The 23,207-nt window shown below is 49.6% G+C and overlaps 1 protein-coding gene and 1 long non-coding RNA gene across 5 annotated transcripts in view; both read right to left on the reverse strand.

The window, feature by feature from the left end:
• The window catches only part of LOC140428197 (uncharacterized), a 49,900-nt gene extending 39,817 nt beyond the window's left edge, over nucleotides 1–10,083 (reverse strand). The window contains exon 1 of the long non-coding RNA XR_011948730.1: nucleotides 9,790–10,083. This is a non-coding gene — a long non-coding RNA (uncharacterized lncRNA). The remainder of the gene's footprint in view (nucleotides 1–9,789) is intronic.
• Nucleotides 1–23,207, reverse strand: part of dgkh (diacylglycerol kinase, eta) — an 857,220-nt gene that overhangs the window by 789,179 nt on the left and 44,834 nt on the right. For 2 of the 4 annotated variants that reach the window (XM_072514377.1, XM_072514378.1), the window contains exon 2: nucleotides 10,090–10,266. In XM_072514377.1, the coding sequence (XP_072370478.1) occupies nucleotides 10,090–10,266 (177 nt within the window). Of the gene's footprint in view, nucleotides 1–10,089; nucleotides 10,779–23,207 lie in introns of those variants that run through there. The other 2 variants (XM_072514379.1, XM_072514376.1) reach the window with 1 other exon arrangement.

Genomic DNA, 23,207 nt, shown 5'->3' on the forward strand with positions numbered 1-23,207 from the left:
TCGGAGCGCTGCTCCTTCCTCAGGTGAATGAAGAGGTCTGTTCCATGGCATCTTTGAATTTGTCTATATATGTGTTTCTGGAACAGACCTCTTCATTCACCTGAGGAAGGAGCAGCGCTCCGAAAGCTAGTGACATCGAAACAAACCTGTTGGACTTTAACCTGGTGTTGTAAGACTTCGTACTGTTCTGCAAGATGAGCTGCTTGAGCGGCTGTGATCTTCAGAAAGGACAATCAGAGCTTCCTACAGCCTGGCCAAGCCGTTGACACTGGCCAGGATGGCACAGCCGGGGCCAAGCCTGAGACCTGCATCCATCACCCGGCACAGGTGAAGCTGCGCTGTCCACTCCAGAGCAGCAAAGTAAAGCCACTCCAACAAGCTCAAGCACCCATTGGCCAAGTACTCATGCAACCTGGCCCAAGATCAGAAAATGTGAGCAGGAGGCAAATGAAGACACCTCGGAGGAAAAAAGAGGCTACTCAAAACTGCCAGCAGCATTTTGTTGATAGACAACGAGGAGGAGGAGACCAGGGTAAAGGAACGGATTAGTCGGAGAACATCCAGCACTGGTCGAGTGGTTCTCAAATGTTTTTGGCTGAAAGATCCCTCTTTTTGATTAGTAATCATGAACCCCGCCCCCATCTAAATTATATTACTATAAAATACTTATAATATGAAATTCTGCAGGAAAAGAATGTTTAAATAATTTTTGATGCACATGGATATATATGTACAGATAGCAGTGAATCAACATGCCTGTTTCTCATTGCAGCATTTGTCTATCCTTACTAAGAGCACAGAGATGGCAGGAGTGGGGAGGGGGCTGAGGCACCTTTGGGCCGAGAGCAGTCGGGGGTCCGGGGCAGAGTGCAATTCTTCCACCACCAGGCTACAATGTGTGCCATCTGTAGGATGCACTGCAGCAAATCGCCTAGGTCCCTTCAACAGCATCTTCCAAACCCATAGCCTCTACCGCCTGGAAGAACATAGAACATAGAACAATACAGCGCAGTACAGGCCCTTCGGCCCACGATGTTGCACCGAAACAAAAGCCATCTAACCTACACTATACCATTATCATCCATATGTTTATCCAATAAACTTTTAAATGCCCTCAATGTTGGCGAGTTCACTACTGTAGCAGGTAGGGCATTCCACGGCCTCACTACTCTTTGCGTAAAGAACCTACCTCTCTGACCTCTGTCCTATATCTATTACCCCTCAGTTTAAAGTTATGTCCCCTCGTGCCAGCCATTTCCATCCGCGGGAGAAGGCTCTCACTGTCCACCCTATCCAACCCCCTGATCATTTTGTATGCCTCTATTAAGTCTCCTCTTAACCTTCTTCTCTCCAACGAAAACAACCTCAAGTCCATCAGCCTTTCCTCATAAGATTTTCCCTCCATACCAGGCAACATCCTGGTAAATCTCCTCTGCACCCGCTCCAAAGCCTCCACGTCCTTCCTATAATGCGGTGACCAGAACTGTACGCAATACTCCAAATGCGGCCGTACCAGAGTTCTGTACAGCTGCAACATGACCTCCTGACTCCGGAACTCAATCCCTCTACCAATAAAGGCCAACACTCCATAGGCCTTCTTCACCACCCTATGAACCTGGGTGGCAACTTTCAGGGATCTATGTACATGGACACCTAGATCCCTCTGCTCATCCACACTTCCAAGAACTTTACCATTAGCCAAATATTCCGCATTCCTGTTATTCCTTCCAAAGTGAATCACCTCATACTTCGCTACATTAAACTCCATTTGCCACCTCTCAGCCCAGCTCTGCAGCTTATCTATATCCCTCTGTAACCTGCTACTTCTTTCCACACTATCGACAACACCACCGACTTTAGTATCGTCTGCAAATTTACTCACCCACCCTTCTGCACCTTCCTCTAGGTCATTGACAAAAATGACAAACAGCAACGGCCCCAGAACAGATCCTTGTGGTACTCCACTTGTGACTGAACTCCATTCTGAACATTTCCCATCAACCACCACCCTCTGTCTTCTTTCAGCTAGCCAATTTCTGATCCACATCTCTAAATCACCCTCAATCCCCAGCCTCCGTATTTTCTGCAATAGCCTACCGTGGGGAACCTTATCAAACGCTTTGCTGAAATCCATATACACCACATCAACTGCTCTACCCTCATCCACCTGTTCAGTCACCTTCTCAAAGAAACATGGATAGCATGCTCAAGGGAACACTACCAGATGCAATTCCCCTTCACGTCACATACCATCCTGACTTCAAAATGACTTGCTTTTCAAATTAAATTACATTTCAGTGCGGCACAGTGGTTAGCACTGCTGCCTCACAATGCCAGGGACCCGGGTTCACTTCCGGACTCGTGTGACTGCCTGTGTGGAGTTTGCACTTTCTCCCCATGTCTACGTGGGCTTCCTCCCATGCAGATACAGGGAGAACTTACAAACTCCAAACAGTCACCCAAGGCTGAAATTGAACCCTGGTCCCTGGCACTGAGTGGGAACAGTGCTAAACACTGTGCAATTGTGCCGCCCAGCCGTGCCAGATGGTCAAGAATGTGCAGTTAGCCACTGACAGGTTTGGCTGCAGGATGTTTCTCTAAGTGACAATGGAATCCCTCCCTGTGTTTCCAGACAAGGCACAGTGGCATTGGTTAGCACTGCTGCCTCACAGCACCAGGGACCTGGGTTCAATTCCACCCTTGGGTGACTGTCTGTTTGCAGTTTGCAAGTTCTCCCAAGAAAGCATCTGCGTGGCTTTCCTCCGGGTGCTCCGGTTTCCTCCCACAGTCCAAAGATGTGTAGGTTAGGTAGATTGGCCATGCTAAATTATCCCTCAGTGTTCAAAGATGTACAGATCACGTGGGGTTACGGGAAAGGGTGGGGGAGTGGGCCCAGGTTGGGTACTCTTTCAGAGGGTTGGTGAAGACTTGATTGGCCAAAGGGCCTACTTCTGCACTGTAGGAATTTGATGTTCTATTCTATGTTCATTCACTGTCACAGAGTCAAAATCCTGGAACTCGCTTCCTAATAGCACTGAGGGTGTACCTACACCACATGGACTTCAACAGTTCAAAGGTGGCTCACCATCATCTTCCCAAGGAAAATTAGGGATGGGCAACAAATGCTGACCTTGAAAGCAATGCCCACATCCGTGAACAAATAAAAAAATGTCAGGGAACCTGGAATACAGCACGCAGGAAGAACAAGGGGATGCAAGGGGCATCGAGTATATAAACTGGCAAGTCATGCTACAGTTGTATAGAACCTTGGTACAGTCGCACTTGGAATATTGCACACAATTCTGGTCATCACACTACCAGAGGATGTGGAGGCTTTGGAGATTGTGCAGAGGAGGTTTACCAGGATGTTGCCTGGTCTGCAGGGTGTTAGCTATGCTGAGAGGCTGAATAGACTCGGAATGTTTTCATTAGAACGACAGAGGTTGAGGGCCGGTAGCGGTCTACAAGATTTTGAGGGGCACGGATAGAGTGAATGGGCAGGCACTCTTTCCCAGGGTGGAGGAGTCAGTCAACAGGGGACATAGGTTTAAGGTCCATGGGGCTTTAGTTTAGAGATGTGTGAGGCAGGTTTTTTACGCAGAGGGTGGTGAGTGCCTGGAACGCATTGCCTGGGGAGGTTGTGGAAGCAGATCCATTAACGGCATTCAAAGGCATCTTGACAAATACATGGATAGGATGGGTATAGATGGATACGGCACTAGGAAGTGCTGAGGGTTTTGGCCAATGGTGATATCGTGACTGGTACAGGCTTGGAGGGCTGAAGAGCCTGTTCCCGTGCGGAATTGTTCTTTGTTCTTTCAGGCTAAAATTTTCTTTTCATATCATGTCTTTCACAATAAATTTGTGAAATTTAGCAACACTAGAAGCCACTGAAATCTCAAAATGTTTTTCAAAATCTCATGATCATCTTGTTCATTCAGTAACTTGAGGGCATAATACAACAACTTATATTTTCACAGCATCTTTAATGTAATAAAATGGGTAGCCAGGGAAAGGGTTGGCCCACTGAAGGATAGACAAGGGAATCTATGTGTGGAGCCAGAGGAAATGGGCGAGGTGCTAAATGAATACTTTGCATCAGTATTCACCAAAGAGAAGAAATTGGTAGATGTTGAGTCTGGAGAAGGGTGTGTAGATAGCCTGGGTCACATTGAGATCCAAAAAGACGAGGTGTTGGGTGTCTTAAAAAATATTAAGGTAGATAAGTCCCCAGGGCCTGATGGGATCTACCCCAGAATACTGAAGGAGGCTGGAGAGGAAATTGCTGAGGCCTTGACAGAAATCTTTGGATCCTCGCTGTTTTCAGGGGATGTCCCGGAGGACTGGAGAATAGCCAATGTTGTTCCTCTGTTTAAGAAGGGTAGCAAGGGTAATCCCGGGAACTACAGGCTGGTGAGCCTTATTTCAGTGGTAGGGAAATTACTGGAGAGAATTCTTCGAGACAGGATCTACTCCCATTTGGAAGCAAATGGACGTATTAGTGAGAGGCAGCACGGTTTTGTGAAGGGGAGGTCGTGTCTCACTAACTTGATAGAGTTTTTCGAGGAGGTCACTAAAATGATTGATGCAGGTAGGGCAGTGGATGTTGTCTATATGGACTTCAGTAAGGCCTTTGACAAGGTCCCTCATGGTAGACTAGTACAAAAGGTGAAGTCACACGGGATCAGGGGTGAGCTGGCAAGGTGGATACAGAACTGGCTAGGCCATAGAAGGCAGAGAGTAGCAATGGAAGGATGCTTTTCTCATTGGAGGGCTGTGACCAGTGGTGTTCCACAGGGATCAGTGCTGGGGCCTTTGCTCTTTGTAGTATATATAAATGATTTGGAGGAAAATGTAACTGGTCTGATTAGTAAGTTTGCAGACGACACAAAGGTTGGTGGAATTGCGGATAGCGATGAGGACTGTCGGAGGATACAGCAGGATTTAGATTGTTTGGTGACTTGGACGGAGAGATGGCAGATGGAGTTTAATCCGGACAAATGTGAGGTAATGCATTTTGGAAGGTCTAATGCAGGTAGGGAATATACAGTGAATGGTAGAACCCTCAAGAGTATTGAAAGTCAAAGAGATCTAGGAGTACAGGTCCACAGGTCATTGAAAGGGGCAACACAGGTGAAGAAGGTAGTCAAGAAGGCATACGGCATGCTTGCCTTCATTGGCCGGGGCATTGAGTATAAGAATTGGCAAGTCATGTTGCAGCTGTATAGAACCTTAGTTAGGCCACACTTGGAGTATAGTGTTCAATTCTGGTCGCCACAGTACGAGAAGGATGTGGAGGCTTTAGAGAGGTGCAGAAGAGATTTACCAGAATGTTGCCTGGTATGGAGGGCATTAGCTATGAGGAGCGGTTGAATAAACTCGGTTTGTTCTCACTGGAACGAAGGAGGTTGAGGGGAGACCTGATAGAGGTATACAAAATTATGAGGGGCATAGACAGAGTGGATAGTCAGAGGCTTTTCCCCAGGGTAGAGGGGTCAATTACTAGGGGGCATAGGTTTAAGGTGAGAGGAGCAAGGTTTAGAGTAGATGTACGAGGCAAGTTTTTTACGCAGAGGGTAGTGGGTGCCTGGAACTCGCTACCGGAGGAGGTGGTGGAAGCAGGGACGATAGTGACATTTAAGGGGCATCTTGACAAATACATGAATAGGATGGGAATAGAGGGATACGGACCCAGGAAGTGTAGAAGATTGTAGTTTAGTCGGGCAGCATGGTCGGCACGGGCTTGGAGGGCCGAAGGGCCTGTTCCTGTGCTGTACTTTTCTTTGTTCTTTGTTCTTTGTTCCAAGGTGCTTTGCACGACCATTTTAAAACAAAATATGACACCAAGCCACATAGGGAGATACCAGGTCACATGATCAAAAGCTTGGTTGAATGGTTTGTTTCAGGGAGTCTCTTAAAGGAAAGCAAGGCACAGAGGGAGAGGGAGAGGGAATGGAAATTCCACAGCTTTGGGCTTAGGCAGCTGAAGGCACAGCTATCCACAGTGGAGCAATTAAAACTAGGGATGCATAAGAGACCAGAATTAGCAGATACCTCAGAGCTTTGGGGTTGGCAGAGGTTACAGAAATGGAGAGGAGCGAAGCCATGGAGAGATTTTTAAAGAAAGATGAAATTTTTAAATCAAGACTTTGCTTGATCGGAAGTCAATGTAGGTCAGTAAGCACATGAGGAGTTGGTGATAGGACTTGGTACGAGTTAAGATGCAGAAAGCAGAGTTTTGGATGATCTCAAATTTACAGAGGATAAAATGTACAAGACCAGCCACAGGACATTGGAAGAATCAAGTCTCAGGGTAATAAAGGCACGAATGAGTGTTTCAGGAGCAGAGAAGCTGAGACAGGGCTAAAGCCAGGCATTGTTACAGAGGTGAAAAAAGGCAGTTTTAGTACAGGCTCGCATGTACGATCAGAAGCTCTTCCCGGGTTAAATATGACACCAATGCTGCAAACAGACTGTGAACAACTGTCTCAGACTAACTGTCTCAGATGATTACCTGAGAGAGGGATGGAATCAGTAGAGAATCGAGCAGTAATCGAGAACAATGGCTTCAATCTTCCCAGTATTTAATTGAAGGAAAGCTTTGCTCATCCAGTACTGGATGTCAGATATGCGGTCTGGTAATTTAACAATAGTTGAGGAGTAGAGAGAGGTAGTGGTGAGGAAGAACTGGGTGTCAGTGTACATACGAAAATTAATGCTGTGTGAAAACGATATCGCCAAGGGGCAACATGTAGATGAGAATTAGAAGGGGACCAGCGATAGGCCCTTGGGAGAGATCAGAGACCATAATGCTACAGCAACAAGAGACAACATTGCAAGCTGTATAAGAGTGGGGAAATGTTGGGAGGAAGATGGTGTGGTACCGTGTCAAAGGCTGCAGACAAATCAAGAGTGACAAGGAGGAAAAATTCACCTCTGTCACAGTCACTTAGGATGTCATTTGGGTACTTTTGATAAGAGCTGTTTTGGTACTGTGGCAGGGGTGGAAATCTGATGGGAGGATTCAAACATGGAGTTCTGGGAAAGATGGGAAAGGATTTGGGAGGTGACGATATGTTCAAGAAATTATGATGTGGAGATGCCAGCGTTGGATTGGGGTGGGCACAGTCAGAAGTCTTCTAACACCAGGTTGTAAGTCCACTCACCTGATGAAGGAGCTACGCTTCAAAAGCTAGTGATTCCAAATAAACCTGTTGGACTTTAACCTGGTGTTGTAAGACTTCAAGAAATTAGGAAAGGAAGATTGGAGTTGAAGTAGTAGTTGGAGGAATTGCTGAGGGTTTTTTGAGGAGGAGGTGATGACAGCAAATTTAAAGGGAAGGTAGGCAGTAGCTGAAGAGAAAGAACCATTAACAACACTGGCTCACATGGAAGAGGAAAATTGGGTGATCAGCAGTTTAGTGGTAATAGGGTTGAGAGAGAAAGAAGTGGATCTAGGGATAAGAAAATCTGGAAGAGGACATGAGAGGAAATAGGCAAGAGACTAGAGAAAGATACAAGTAAACCAAAATTAAGGTTGTTAAGAAAAAACAGAATTTACAAGAAAATCAAAAATAGTTTTCCTGTTTTGTATGTAAAGTATCTCCAATCAGGTTTTCATCTCAAAACCTGACTCTCAGCTTTCATTCAGATATCAGCTTTGATGAATGGCCTTACCAGGCTGGTAACTACAACTGCAAGAACTTTTCTGTCACTGTGCAGAACTATAGATTCTAATGTTCAGAATGTCACTTAAATCTGCCCCCACCTCTGAATCTAATCAAAATATCACATTGGGTCATGATGTACAATATTCAATCCTCTGTTTTTGATTCACATCCAAAGCAGGCAATTCAGATAACATGCCAGGACTTGCTGTTTCTTAGAACAAACTGGCATTTTACTTCACAGGTGGATCATTATTTTTCAAGTGCAGTCAATGCAGCAACTAATCATACAAAGCAAGATCCCACAAATGGTGATATTTATTGAAGGAGGAAGTACCTACTCTTTCAAATACACCATCGGAACACACAGACAGAGTCTTGATTTAAAACATATTTGAAACGCAACCCCTTCAGCAATACAGCTCTTTTACAATGCCCCACTGAAGTGTCAACTCAGATTCTGTACTCAAATTCCAGGGGGGCCTGAACCTAGAACCTTCAGGTTAAACACTGTGACTGGCAATGATAACGTTCTGATAACACTTAAACCCAAAGAAAGGTGAATTATGACAATGGACAAACACACAATTCAACTATGAATTTTTTTCTGAACGGTATCGTTTGTGACCTTAAAGCCCGCCTTTTTAACCAAGTGTGTTTGGTCATCCCTCCTAATTGGAGGGATGCCGTTTTTGGTTCTATTTGGGTCTGATTATGCCCCCAAATTACTGTGGAAATTTGTCCATATCAAAGGCACTACATAATTGCAAGTTGTTCTTGACAGCAAACAGCCTCAGTCCCAAAACTCTCTGCTGCAGGAAAATTCGCATCTGCCTTTGGTCCCAGGCAATTCTACACTCAAAAAGCAAGAAATTAACCCAACTGCATCCCTACTTTAATTTGTGCTCTCGCCCCACGTTGTAAACAACTACTCCACTTATCTCTCCTTTCTGCATTCCCAAATTTCCTATCTCAGAACATACCAGGACTTCCTGCGGGCAACACCAGAGGATTTCTATTAATAAAAACAAAATACTGTTGATTACAGAGCTAATATTCTGTCCTTTTTCAAAGCAATTCAAAAGAAAGCAAAATCCTAGACAAATTGTAGTTTTGAGCCAATCAAATGAAAGAAGCCTTGTGAAATTTCACTGGTTAAAACAAGCTCAATAGTTTATATTAATACATGCCACACTGCAGTCACTGTGGTTTGAATTATGTTAAAACGTATACTGTCTTACTCAAAGAAAATGGCACAGCTGTTTTTATTTGGAAAGGAAGAGTTATTTTGCATTTTCTTCACAAGAATGTCATGTGCAAGTAATGCAATAATGTATTGTGAAGCTATTTACATTTTTATGTTTATAAACAAATGAAAAAGCTTTGCCAAAATATTATCCCTAAAAATATAATTTAAGTAAATGTCACATACAAAATCATAAGGGTTAATATAGATATATGATTTGTCTGTGCACACTGCTTGTAAACCATTTCATTATACATTCCTCTGACCATATTTATAAAGGAAACTTTGCATTACCTTCTCATGCTTATTTCAACCCACACTCCCACCCCACTCCTCCCAGTGAGAGCATTGCAGTACCACATTATTGGGAGGGTTTAATTACGTTGTGACAAGTTTACATAGTCAGTTCCATTATCAATGTTGACAGAGGAATCAGTAATGGAAATAAAAAAGGTTTGGAATTACTTGAACACAGGGACTGAATTATATGTGTACTTTGGTCAAACTAATTCTCAGCATCGAACCCCACTGCACACGCAGACTACTTTTCACCGAGCAAATTGATAAAAACGAGAGATTGACTAAAATATGCATCAACTTGCACAGCACAAAGCTTCTGACATATGTGGCATTTACAGTTAAAATGCAACCGATATATTTCATACAGCAAACACCCAAACCGGTAGTATAGGCAACACCCAGAAAGCAGTTCCCCCAGTTCCAGAACTTATTTTTTTTAATTTTCAATGGCACTGAACTTACAGCTTGGACTTTTCTTTGGTGGCACCCAACTTTTCCCAAGTGGCAGTCCATACAAAACAAAAGGAGAAGGGATGCCCACACCTTTGCCCAACCAGCCAGGAACTGCTGACTGACCTGGAGTGTGTGCTTGGAACATCTTCAGCTGGCCAACTTTCTTGAAAATGATTTGTGTGCCAGGTAAGAACCTTCCCCTTTATTTGATGGGATGGTCAAGGTGTGGTGCAATTCCCTTGAAGTTACCTGGCTGGCTGGCTGCCAGTGCCCCAACAGCTGGACCTTGCCACTGGCCTGACTCCCGCTGCCATGGGGACGGCCGGCTTCCATCGGTGCCGCTCCCTAGCAACCGAGCATAGCAACGGGCAGCCGAGCTGCGGCCTGGCCCCTCACTGCCACCTCCAACAGCCTGAACCTTACCTTGCTCCTGATCTGCCCGGAGGTGGACACTTTCCTGATGAGTTTCTGCGGCCCTTCGTGCTCCCCATCGCTGTCTGAGGACTCGTCCCCGGCGGCGGCACCGACCGCCTGCTGCTGTGGAGCTCCGGGCCCCAACCCCGCCATCGCCCCGGCCTCCGCCGCCGCCTTCTCCGATTCCTGCAAGCAGAGGAAAGACTTGGCGTGAGATTGAGCCGCTTTCCTGTCAGCTCCAGCTCCGGGCTTCGCCGCCATGTTCCTGCCGGACTCTATTCAGGGGGCGAGGGAGAAAGTTCAGAGAAACAGATAAACAGAGAAAGAGACGGAGATCAAGAGAGAGGTAATACGGAGCGATGGAAAAGAGAGAGAAACAGAGAGAGATAGACAGAAAAAGTGTACAGAGAAAGAAACGTAAATAAACTGAGAAAGAAAGATAAATGCAGGGATTTAAACAGACAAATACAGAGATAAAGAGAGGGAGAAAAATACTGAGAGAGAGAGATAGAGAGAAAAACAGAAATAAATACCAAGAGAAAAAAACTAGACAGATTCCAGAGATGAAGAGAGATTGAGCAGTGTAGGCCAATACTCTCGAGATCAGAAGAATGAGGGAAGATCGGTTTGAGATATACAAGATACTAAAAGGGATCGGCAAAGTAGATGTAGAGCGGATGTTTCCTCTTGTGGGGCAATCTAACCCCTCTTGTGGGGGATAGCAGATTTAAAACAGAGGAGAAATTACTTCTCTCAAAGGGTCGTGAATCTGTGGAATTCATTATCCTAGAGTGTGGTGGATTCCGGGACATTGAGTAAATTTAAGGAGTAGGTAGACAGACCTTTAATAAATAATGTGTTAAAGGGTCATGGAGAACGGGCAGGAAAGTTGAGTTGAGGCCAAGATGAGATCAGCAATGATCCTATTAAATAGCAGAGCAGGTTCGTGGGGCTGAATTGCCTACTCCTAGTTCTTATGTTCTAAACACAGGGGGGGGTGGGGAGCGAGGGCGAGAGGAACACAGGGTGGGACAGAGAGGGCGACAGAAACACTGGGAGAGAGGAATACAGGGGAGAGAGAGGGAGAGAAGAACACTGGGTACAGAGAGAGAGGGGGGGAATATGGGGGACAGAGAGAGAGAGAGGGGAACACGGATAGAGAGAGAGAGGGGAACATGGATAGAGAGGGGGAACAAGGACAGAGAGAGAGAACATGGACAGAGCGAGAGGAACACGGACAGAGAGGGGGGAAACACGGACATGGAGAGAGAGAGAGAGTGAGAAACACCGAAATGGAGAGGAGCACGGGGAAAAGATCATGGGAGAGAAGGAAAGATGGAGAAGAGAGAAGGAAAGAAGGACGGAGAGAGAGGAAAGACGGGTGGAGAAAGAGAGAAAGACGGACGGAGAGAGAGGGAAACACGGAGGGAGAGAGAGAGAGAAACACGGGGAGACAGAGTGAAACACGGGGAGACAGAGTAAAACACGGAGGGAGAGAGAGAAACATGGAGGGAAGGAGAGAAACAGAGAGAGAGAAACACGGAGAGAAAGAGAGAGAGCAACAGGGAGATAGAGACTTCCAGTGCACCTTCATGTAACTACCGGATGCACTTTAGGTGGCTCCCACACAGTTCCTGGTACTTTGGGCTTTTCTGCACTTTTGCGAGGAATTTTCAGGATTTAACCCGACGGCCTGGTGGAGCAAACAAAGGTGAACCGGGTGATGTTGAGGTCGACATCGAAGAGAGGCAGTGGGGAGAAATTACAGGTGCTGAGCCCATACAAGGATTCAACAAAGATGGCGGGTGAAGCGGCTGCGCCCATCACCCTCAATATGATGGCGGGGGTTGCGGCAAAGGAGCTGGAGAAGTTCAGTGGGGAGATGAACAAGCGATTCCTGAGGCATGACCAGGAGATGAGGGCATCATTTAAAGTTGCAGTGGAGGAGGCTCTGGGCCCGGTCAAAGAGCAGCTGGGCAAGACGGCTAAGGCAGTAGGCAAAGAAGTTGAAAGGCACGGAGGAGGCCTTGTCTCAGCACGTGGAACGACGCACGTCGTTGGAAGCCAAAACGGCAATTGTTGACGACAAAAATGACGGCCTCAAGGTGAAACATGGATGATACGAAGGACAGGTCCAGGCGCATGAACCTGAGGCTGGTGGGTCTGCCAGAGGGAGTCGAAGGCTTGAGGCTGGCCGGGTACCTTTCTGCAAAGTTCTCTCAGCTGATAAACAACGAGGAGGTGTTTGCTGCGCCAGAACTGGACAGGGCGCTGAGGCAGAAGCTGCAACCGAATGAGCCACCATCTGTGGTGGAGCCATACGGTTTGAGGTATGTGGGTTGGCTGATGGGTGGTTGGGGTTTTACCGTTCAGGTTCACAGTGATACAAGTTATGTTGGGGTTATGATTGAGGTGGTTACATAGGGGACATTTCCTCTGCTCTGTTTTCATGTTTACTCTTCTGTACGGGTATAGTAGTTGTTGGGACGTTGGGACTGGGGTGTTTCCTGAGTTTCGGGTTTTGTTGAATATTGGTGGGATGAGGACCAGTGGAGGGACGAGCTAGAGCAGGAGCGAAGGCGGTGGTTAGGGAGTAGGTGGAGCCTGTCAGAGCAGGGGCGATGGTGGTCAGTTTGCTGGCGCTGCTAGGAAGTAGGCTAGTTAACACAGTGAAGTGGGGGTTGGGACTGCGACTTGTTGGGCCAGTTAGGTTAGGTTTGATGGGTCTAGAAGGTGGGGCGGGCGGGTAGAGGAGACAACAGGCTGTTCTGCTGACCTGGGTGTTGTGTGTGTGTGTTTGGGGGGGGAGACGGGGGAGAACTGACAGTGACCAGGAATTTTTCTTTGTTCCACCACAGGGGTGGGATGGACCGCCATCCTAATTGAGCCTGTGGCTGGGAATCATCGGTGAAGCTCTGGCCTATCATGGTGGTAAAGGTTAACTCGAGGTTGAGCGTTGGGGAGTGCAGTGGTGAGAGACCCCCATCAAGGGTGCTCACCTAGAATTTGCGGGGTCTGGGGGGCCAATAAAAAGAGCATGGGTTTTCTGCTGCTTTAAAGAGTCTGGGGGCCAACGCAATGTTTCTCTAGGAGACCCATATGCGCCAGCCTGATCAAGCGCGGCTACAAAAGGCTAGGGTGAGCCAAGTTTTCCACTCAGGATTCGACAGTAGGGCCCAAGGGGTGACAATTCTTGTTAATAAAAGGGGCCGGATTTGTTCAGAGAAGATAATAGTGAATGCAGGCGGGCAGTATGTAAAAGTCACAGGGGTATTAGAAGGGAAACAGGTGGTGTTGGTGAATGTGTGCACCCCGAATTGGGATGATACAATGTTCATGAAACAATTGCTAGCAGCGATGCCAGATCAAAATACCCATCAACTCATTATGGGTGGAGACGTGAACTGTGTGCTAGACCCAAGGGTGGATTGCTCGAGGCCAAGGTCACTGGTCCCAGGGGGGATGGCAAAGGCATTAATTGCATTTATGGAGGAAATAGAAGGGGGGGTGCAGACCCTTGCCAGTTCAGACATCCGGGGGAGAGAATTTTTGTTCTGTTCCTCAGTACATCATGTGTTTTCCAGGATTGATTAATTTGTCATGAGCCGGGTGCTGTTAGCAGGGGTGAAAAAGTCTGAGTACTGACAGGTGGTCATTTCTGACCAGGCCCCACGTTGGGTGCACTTGAAGTTGGAGGAAGGCCGGGGTGGCGGTTAGATGTAGGTCTGTTGGCGGACCTGGGGTTCTGTGCAAGGATCTCAGGAGTATCCAAGATTACATTTCGAACAATGACAATGGGAATGTCTCACCCTCAATATTATGGAAGGTGCTGACGGTGAAAGTTAGGGGAGAAATTATATCTTTCAAGGCACATGTAGATGCAGAGGCATGGATGGAACGGGAAACACTGGTAGACAACACTATAGAGGTTGATCGCAGGTATGCGAACAATCCATCCCCAGAACTATTTGTGGAGTGAAAAAAACTACAAACGCAGTTTGATTTGTTCTCCAGGGTGGGGCACTGCGACAGTTGAGGTGAGCTAAAGGGGCAATCTACGAGTATGGTGAGAAGGAAGTCGGCTCCTGGTATATAAACTGAGGAAACGGGAGGCAGAGAGGCAGATTGTCCATACTAGGGTGCGGGATGGCGCGGGGGGGGGGGGGGGGGGGGGCTGGTCTCGGCTCAGGAGAAGGTGAGTGAGATATTTAGGGTCTTTAACGAAAAGTTATACAGGTCCGAACAGCCTTGGGATGGGAGGGATATGGTGGAGTTCCTGGGGGAGTTGGACTTTGCCAAGGTGGAGGAGGAGTTATGGGAAGAACTATCAGCTCTGTTGAAGTTGGAAGAGATCAAGGAGGCACTGAAATTGATGCAGTCGGGGAAGACACCGGGCCCGATGGGTTCCCAGTCGAACTCTATAAAAACTATTGTAGACCAGCTGGCCCCTTTATTGTTGGGGATGTTCAAGGCAGCACGGTAGCATGGTGGTTAGCACAATTGCTTCACAGCTCCAGGGTCCCAGGTTCGATTCCCGGCTTGGGTCACTCTCTGTGCGGAGTCTGCACATTCTCCCCGTGTGTGCGTGGGTTTCCTCCGGGTGCTCCGGTTTCCTCCCACAGTCCAAAGATGTGCAGGTTAGGTGGATTGGCCATGCTATATTGCCCTTAGTGTCCAAAATTGCCCTTAGTTTTGGGTGGGGTTACTGGGTTATGGGGATAGGGTGGAGGATTGGGCTTGGGTAGGGTGCTCTTTCAAAGAGGCGGCGCAGACTCGATGGGCTGAATGGCCTCCTTCTGCACTGTAAATTCTATGACTCCTTGGAGAGAGGTGCTCTGCACAGATGCTGGGACAGGCGTCGATTTCCCTGCTCCTGAAGGAGGACAAAGACCCCGCAGACTGCAAGACACAGTATCCGATCTCCCTGTTAAATGTGCATGCGAAGCTTCGAGCTAAGGTGTTGCGGTAATACTGGAGCCTTAATGGCCAAAGGTGGTGGGGAAAGGCCAAACGGGGTTTGTGGAGGGGCTGAGGTTAACGGTAAGCGTGAGGCGGCTGTTGAACATGGTACTTAATCCGGGGGAGGGTTGGGTTCCGGAGATGATAATTTTGCTTGATACGGAGAAAGCATTCGACCAGGTACAGTGGGACCATCTGTTCGTGATACGAGAGAAATTTGGGTTTGGACTGGGCTTCATAGCATGGGCTGTTGTAATGGCCCGAGGATCAGGAGGACGGTGCTCCAAAGGGAGAAACAGGCTGTGGTCTTGGCCTTGCCAAACTTTCAATATTACTACTAGGCTGTCAATGCTGAAAAAGTGCTAGAGTGTTGAGGGGATTCAGAGGAGCAGTGGATCTGGGTAGAAGCGGTGTCTGTGAGGGGGGCAAGCCTAAGGGCATTGGTAATGGTTCCGCTCCTGGTGGCACCGAAGAACTATTCAACTAACCTGGTGGCAGTAGTCATGTTAGAAATTTGGAGGCAATTCCGTCAACATCTCAATTTAAAGTTTGCCTCGAGGCTATCTTCCATTTGTACAAACCAGTTATTCGAGCCTGCCAGGTCGAATGTGAAGTTTAGGGAGTGGAAGGAAAATGGGGGAAATTTGTTTTTCGAGGGTCAGTTCACTAGACTGGGGAAACTGAATGAGAAACATGGGCTTACAGGCGCTGATGGTTTCAGGTATTTCCAGATGCGTAGCTGGGTCAAAAGGTATTTTCCAGCCTTCCCAGTGAAGCAGCGTTCTTTCTACCTTGCTCAAGCGGATTTTATCCTGCTCGGGGTCGGAGGTGGCCAGTATGTCAGGCATTTACCAGCAGATAGTGGGGGAGGAGATATGCTCGGTTGAGGATGTGAAGGCAAAGTGGACAGAGGAGCTGGGGCTGATCTTGGAGGAGGAGGTTTGGAGTGAGGCATGAGGAGGGTGAGCGCGACCTTGTCCTGTGCGAGGCTGAGTCTCATCCAGCTAAAGATAGTGTTTCAAGCACACCTCACAAAGATTAGAATGAGTTGGTTTTTCGATGGGGTGGAGGATAAATGTGATCAGTGTTTGAGGGGACCGGTGAACCATGCGCTTATTTCTGGTCATGCACAAAGCTGGTGGACTTCTGGAGGTCCTTTTTTGGTACCATGTCAGCAATCCTGAACATAGGGCTGGAGCCGTGCCCAATGGTGGCGATTTTTGGGGTTTTGGATATGCCGAAGCTCCGGTCAGGGGCAAGGGCAGACGTCCTGGCCTTTGCCTCACTTGTGTTCATGAGGCAGATCCTCTTGGGCTGGACATTGACTTCACCACCAAGTGCTTGGCATGGATGGGTGACATGATGGGGTTTTTACACCTCGAGAAGGTGAAGATTACCATGAGAGGGTCGATGGAATGGTTTTACCATAGCGGGCGGCCGTTTATAATGAATGAACTTTAAAGAGTTGGTCAATGTTAGCTGTTGGCGGGTGAGGGAAGAATTTAGTGGTGAGGTTATAGTGTTGTAAGAGGAAGTGGGGGGTTCTTATTGTTTGATTGTTATTCTGTGTTATTGTATGCTTTGTATAGAAATTGTTTAAAATTATAATAAAAACATTACCGAAAAAAGGGAGGGTGAGAGTGCAACAGGGAGGGAGAGAAACAGGGAGAGAAACACAGGTAGAGAGAAGGAAACACATGAAGAGCAAGAGAATAACACAGGGAGATGGAGAGAGAAAGAAACACAGTGAGAGAAGCACAAAGAAAAACTAAGAGAGAGAAACAAAAAGATAGAGAGAGAGAAACATTGGGAGAGAGGGAGAGAGAAAGAGAAACATGGGGAGAGCGAGTGAGAAACACAGGGAGAGAGCGAGTGAGAAACACAGGGAGAGAGCGACTGAGAAACACGGAGAGAGCGAGTGAGAAACACAGGGAGGGAGCGAGTGAGAGACATGGAGGGAGGGAGCAAGATACACTGGGAGGGAGCGAGTGAGAAACACAGGGAGAGAGCGAGTGAGAAACACGGAGAGAGCGAGTGAGAAACACAGGGAGGGAGCGAGTGAGAGACACAGGGAGAGAGCGAGTGAGAAACACAGGGAGGGAGCGAGTGAGAGACACAGGGAGAGAGCGAGTGAGAAACACAGGGAGGGAGCGAGTGAGAGACACAGGGAGTGAGCGAGTGAGAAACACAGGGAGGGAGCGAGTGAGAAACACAGGGAGGAAGCGAGTGAGAAACACAGGGAGAGAGAAAGAGAAACATGGGGAGAGCGAGTGAGAAACACGGAGAGAGTGAGTGAGAAACACAGGGAGGGAGTGAGTGAGAGACACGGAGAGAGCGAGTGAGAAACACGGAGGGAGCGAGTGAGAGACACGGAGAGAGCGAGTGAGAAACACAGGGAGAGAGCGAGTGAGAAACACAGGGAGGGAGTGAGTGAGAGACATGGAGAGAGCGAGTGAGAAACACAGGGAGGGAGCGAGTGAGAAACACGGAGAGAGCAAGTGAGAAACACAGGGAGAGAGCAAGTGTGAAACACAGGGAGAGAGCGAGTGAGAAACACAGGGAGGGAGCGAGTGAGAAACACAGGGAGGGAGCGAGTGAGAAACACAGGGAGGAAGCGAGTGAGAGACACGGGGAGAGAGTGAGAGAAACACAGGGAGAGAGAAAGAGAAACATGGGGAGAGCGAGTGAGAAACACAGGGAGGGAGTGAGTGAGAGACACAGGGAGAGAGCGAGTGAGAAACACAGGGAGGGAGCGAGTGAGAGACACAGGGAGAGAGCGAGTGAGAAACACAGGGAGGGAGCGAGTGAGAAACACGGAGAGAGCAAGTGAGAAACACAGTGAGAGAGCGAGTGAGAAACACAGGGAGGGAGCGAGTGAGAAACACAGGGAGAGAGCGAGTGAGAAACACAGGGAGGGAGCGAGTGAGAAACACAGGGAGAGAGCGAGTGAGAAACACAGGGAGGGAGCGAGTGAGAAACACGGAGAGAGCAAGTGAGAAACACAGTGAGAGAGCGAGTGAGAAACACAGGGAGGGAGCGAGTGAGAAACACAGGGAGGGAGCGAGTGAGAAACACAGGGAGGGAGCGAGTGTGAAACACAGGGAGGGAGCGAGTGAGAGACACAGGGAGAGAGCAAGTGAGAAACACAGTGAGAGAGCGAGTGAGAAACACAGGGAGGGAGCGAGTGAGAAGCACAGGGAGGGAGCGAGTGAGAAACACGGAGAGAGCGAGTGAGAAACACTGGGAGGGAGCGAGTGAGAAACACAGGGAGAGAGCGAGTGAGAAACACAGGGAGAGAGCGAGTGAGAAACACAGGGAGGGAGCGAGTGAGAAACACATGGAGAGAGCGAGTGAGAAACACGGAGAGAGCGAGTGAGAGACATGGAGAGAGCGAGTGAGAGACATGGAGAGAGCGAGTGAGATACACAGGGAGAGAGCGAGTGAGAAACACAGGGAGAGAGCGAGTGAGAAACACAGGGAGAGAGCGAGTGAGAAACACAGGGAGAGAGCGAGTGAGAAACACAGGGAGAGAGCGAGTGAGAAACACAGGGAGGGAGCGAGTGAGAAACACATGGAGAGAGCGAGTGAGAAACACGGAGAGAGCGAGTGAGAGACACAGGGAGGGAAAGAGTGAGAGACACAGGGAGAGAGCGAGTGAGTAACACAGGGAGAGAGCGAGTGAGAAACACAGGGAGAGAGCGAGTGAGAAACACGGAGAGAGCGAGTGAGAAACACAGGGAGGGAGCGAGTGAGAAACACATGGAGAGAGCGAGTGAGAAACACGGGGAGAGCGAGTGAGAGACACAGGGAGGGAAAGAGTGAGAGACACAGGGAGAGAGCGAGTGAGAAACACGGAGAGAGCAAGTGAGAAACACAGTGAGAGAGCGAGTGAGAAACACAGGGAGAGAGCGAGTGAGAAACACAGGGAGGGAGCAAGTGGGAAACAAGGAGGGAGCGAGTGAGATACACAGGGAGGGAGCGAGTGAGAAACACAGGGAGGGAGCGAGTGAGAAACACGGAGAGAGCGAGTGAGAAACACTGGGAGGGAGCGAGTGAGAAACACAGGGAGAGAGCGAGTGAGAAACACAGGGAGAGAGCGAGTGAGAAACACAGGGAGGGAGCGAGTGAGAAACACATGGAGAGAGCGAGTGAGAAACACGGAGAGAGCGAGTGAGAGACATGGAGAGAGCGAGTGAGAGACATGGAGAGAGCGAGTGAGATACACAGGGAGAGAGCGAGTGAGAAACACAGGGAGAGAGCGAGTGAGAAACACAGGGAGAGAGCGAGTGAGAAACACAGGGAGAGAGCGAGTGAGAAACACAGGGAGAGAGCGAGTGAGAAACACGGAGAGAGCGAGTGAGAAACACAGGGAGAGAGCGAGTGAGAAACACAGGGAGGGAGCGAGTGAGAAACACATGGAGAGAGCGAGTGAGAAACACGGAGAGAGCGAGTGAGAAACACAGGGAGGGAGCGAGTGAGAGACACAGGGAGAGAGCGAGTGAGAAACACAGGGAGAGAGCGAGTGAGAAACACGGAGAGAGCAAGTGAGAAACACAGGGAGGGAGCGAGTGAGAAACACAGGGAGGGAGCAAGTGAGAAACACAGGGAGGAAGCGAGTGAGAAACACAGGGAGAGAGCGAGTGAGATACACAGGGAGGGAGCGAGTGAGAAACACATGGAGAGAGCGAGTGAGAAACACGGAGAGAGCAAGTGAGAAACACAGTGAGAGAGCGAGTGAGAAACACAGGGAGGGAGCGAGTGAGAAACACAGGGAGGGAGCGAGTGAGAAACACAGGGAGGGAGCGAGTGAGAAACACAGGGAGGGAGCGAGTGAGAAACACAGGGAGGGAACGAGTGAGAGACACAGGGAGGGAGCAAGTGAGAAACACAGGGAGGGAGCGAGTGAGAGACACAGGGAGAGAGCGAGTGAGAAACACAGGGAGAGAGCGAGTGAGAAACACGGAGAGAGCGAGTGAGAAACACAGGGAGAGAGCGAGTGAGAAACACAGGGAGGGAGCGAGTGAGAGACACAGGGAGAGAGCGAGTGAGAAACACAGGGAGGGAGCGAGTGAGAGACACAGGGAGAGCGAGTGAGAGACACGGAGAGAGCGAGTGAGAAACACAGGGAGGGAGCGAGTGAGAAACACAGGGAGGGAGCGAGTGAGAGACACAGGGAGAGAGCGAGTGAGAAACACAGGGAGGAAGCGAGTGAGAGACACGGAGAGAGCGAGTGAGAAACACAGGGAGAGAGCGAGTGAGAAACACAGGGAGAGAGCGAGTGAGAAACACGGAGAGAGCGAGTGAGAAACACGGAGAGAGCGAGTGAGAAACACGGAGAGAGCGAGTGAGAAACACGGAGAGAGCGAGTGAGAAACACAGGGAGGGAGCGAGTGAGAAACACAGGGAGAGAGCGAGTGAGACACACAGGGAGAGAGCGAGTGAGAAACACAGGGAGAGAGCGAGTGAGAAACACAGGGAGAGAGCGAGTGAGAATCACAGGGAGAGAGCGAGTGAGAAACACGGAGAGAGCGAGTGAGAAACACAGGGAGGGAGCGAGTGAGAGACACAGGGAGAGAGCAAGTGGGAAACAAGGAGGGAGCGAGTGAGAAACACAGGGAGGGAGCGAGTGAAAAACACAGGGAGAGAGCGAGTGAGAGACACAGGGAGAGAGCGAGTGAGAAACACAGGGAGGGAGCGAGTGAGAGACGCAGGGAGAGAGCGAGTGAGAAACACAGGGAGGGAGCAAGTGAGAAACACAGGGAGGGAGCGAGTGAGAAACACAGGGAGGGAGCAAGTGAGAAACACAGGGAGGAAGTGAGTGAGAAACACAGGGAGAGAGCGAGTGAGAGACACAGGGAGAGAGCGAGTGAGAAACACAGGGAGGGAGCGAGTGAGAGACACAGGGAGAGAGCGAGTGAGAAACACAGGGAGGGAGCAAGTGAGAAACACAGGGAGGGAGCAAGTGAGAAACACAGGGAGGGAGCGAGTGAGAAACACAGGGAGGGAGCAAGTGAGAAACACAGGGAGGGAGCGAGTGAGAGACACAGGGAGGGAGCAAGTGAGAAACACAGGGAGGGAGCGAGTGAGAGACAAAGGGAGAGAGCGAGTGAGAAACACAGGGAGAGAGCGAGTGAGAAACACGGAGAGAGCGAGTGAGAAACACAGGGAGAGAGCGAGTGAGAAACACAGGGAGGGAGCGAGTGAGAAACACAGGGAGGGAGCGAGTGAGAGACACAGGGAGAGAGCGAGTGAGAAACACAGGGAGGGAGCGAGTGAGAGACACGGAGAGCGAGTGAGAGACACGGAGAGAGCGAGTGAGAAACACAGGGAGGGAGCGAGTGAGAAACACAGGGAGGGAGCGAGTGAGAGACACAGGGAGAGAGCGAGTGAGAAACACAGGGAGGAAGCGAGTGAGAGACACGGAGAGAGCGAGTGAGAAACACAGGGAGAGAGCGAGTGAGAAACACGGAGAGAGCGAGTGAGAAACACGGAGAGAGCGAGTGAGAAACACGGAGAGAGCGAGTGAGAAACACAGGGAGGGAGCGAGTGAGAAACACAGGGAGAGAGCGAGTGAGACACACAGGGAGAGAGCGAGTGAGAAACACAGGGAGAGAGCGAGTGAGAATCACAGGGAGAGAGCGAGTGAGAAACACGGAGAGAGCGAGTGAAAAACACAGGGAGAGAGCGAGTGAGAAACACAGGGAGAGAGCGAGTGAGAAACACAGGGAGAGAGCTAGTGAGAAACACAGGGAGTGAGCGAGTGAGAAACACAGGGAGAGAGCTAGTGAGAGGGAAACAGAGGGAGAGAGAAGAAAACACGTAGAGCAAGAGCGTAACACGGGGATAAAGAAAATGAGAGAGAGAGGTGTAGAGAAGAGAGAGAGAGGAGAGAAACACAGGGAGTGAGGGAGAGAAACACGGGGAGTGAGGGCAGCACGGTGGTGCAGTGGTTAGCACTGCGGCTTCACAGCGCCTAGGTTCCAGGTTCGATCCTGGCCCTGGGTCACTGTCTGTATGGAGTTTGTTCATTTTCCCCATATTTGCTTGGTTTCGCCCCCACAACCCAAAGATGTGCAGGTTAGGAGGATTGGCCACGCTAAATTGCCCCTTAATTGGAAAAATAAATTGTGTAGTCTAAATTTTTTTTCAAAAGAAGAAACGCGGGGAATGAAGGAGAGAATCACGGAGAGTGAGGGAGAGAATCACGGGGAGTGAGGGAGAGAATCGCAGGGAGTAAGGGAGAGAAACACTTGGAGTGAGGGAGAGAAACACGGGGAGCGACGGAGAGAATCACAGGGAGCGAGGGAGAGAATCACGGGGAGCGAGGGAGAGAATCACAGGGAGCGAGGGAGAGAATCACGAAGAGCGAGGGAGAGAATCGCGGGGAATGAGGGAGAGAATCACGGAGAGTGTGGGAGAGAATCGCAGGGAGTGAGGGAGAGAATCGCGGGGAGTGAGGGAGAGAATCACGGGGAGTGAGGGAAAGAATCACGGGGAGCGAGGGAGAGAATCACGGGGAGCGAGGGAGAGAAACACGAGGAGAGAGGGAGAGAAACACGGGGAGCGAGGGAGAGAAACAGAGGAGAGAGGGAGAGAAACACGGGGAGCGAGGGAGAGAATCACGGGGAGCGAGGGAGAGAATCACAGGGAGCGAGGGAGAGAATCACGGGGAGCGTGGGAGAGAATCACGGGGAGCGAGGGAGAGAAACACGGGGAGGGAGATAAACACGGTGAGTGAGGGAGAAAAACACGGTGAGAGAGGGAGAGAATCGCGTGGAGTGTGGGAGCGTATCGCGGGGAGTGTGGGAGCGTATCGCGGGGAGTGAGGGAGAGAATCGCGGGGAGTGAGGGAGAGAAACGCGGGGAGTGAGGGAGAGAAACGAGGGGAGTGAGGGAGAGAAACGCGGGGAGTGAGGGAAAGAAACGCGGGGAGTGAGGGAGAGAAACGCGGGGAGTGAGGGAGAGAAACGCGGGGAGTGAGGGAGAGAAACGCGGGGAGCGACGGAGAGAATCACAGGGAGCGAGGGAGAGAATCACGGGGAGCGAGGGAGAGAATCACGGGGAGCGAGGGAGAGAATCACAGGGAGCGAGGGAGAGAATCACGGGGAGCGTGGGAGAGAATCACGGGGAGCGTGGGAGAGATACACGGGGAGGGAGATAAACACGGT

Source organism: Scyliorhinus torazame, chromosome 8, assembly GCF_047496885.1.
Source record: "Scyliorhinus torazame isolate Kashiwa2021f chromosome 8, sScyTor2.1, whole genome shotgun sequence".
Taxonomy (NCBI): Eukaryota; Metazoa; Chordata; class Chondrichthyes; order Carcharhiniformes; family Scyliorhinidae; genus Scyliorhinus; species Scyliorhinus torazame.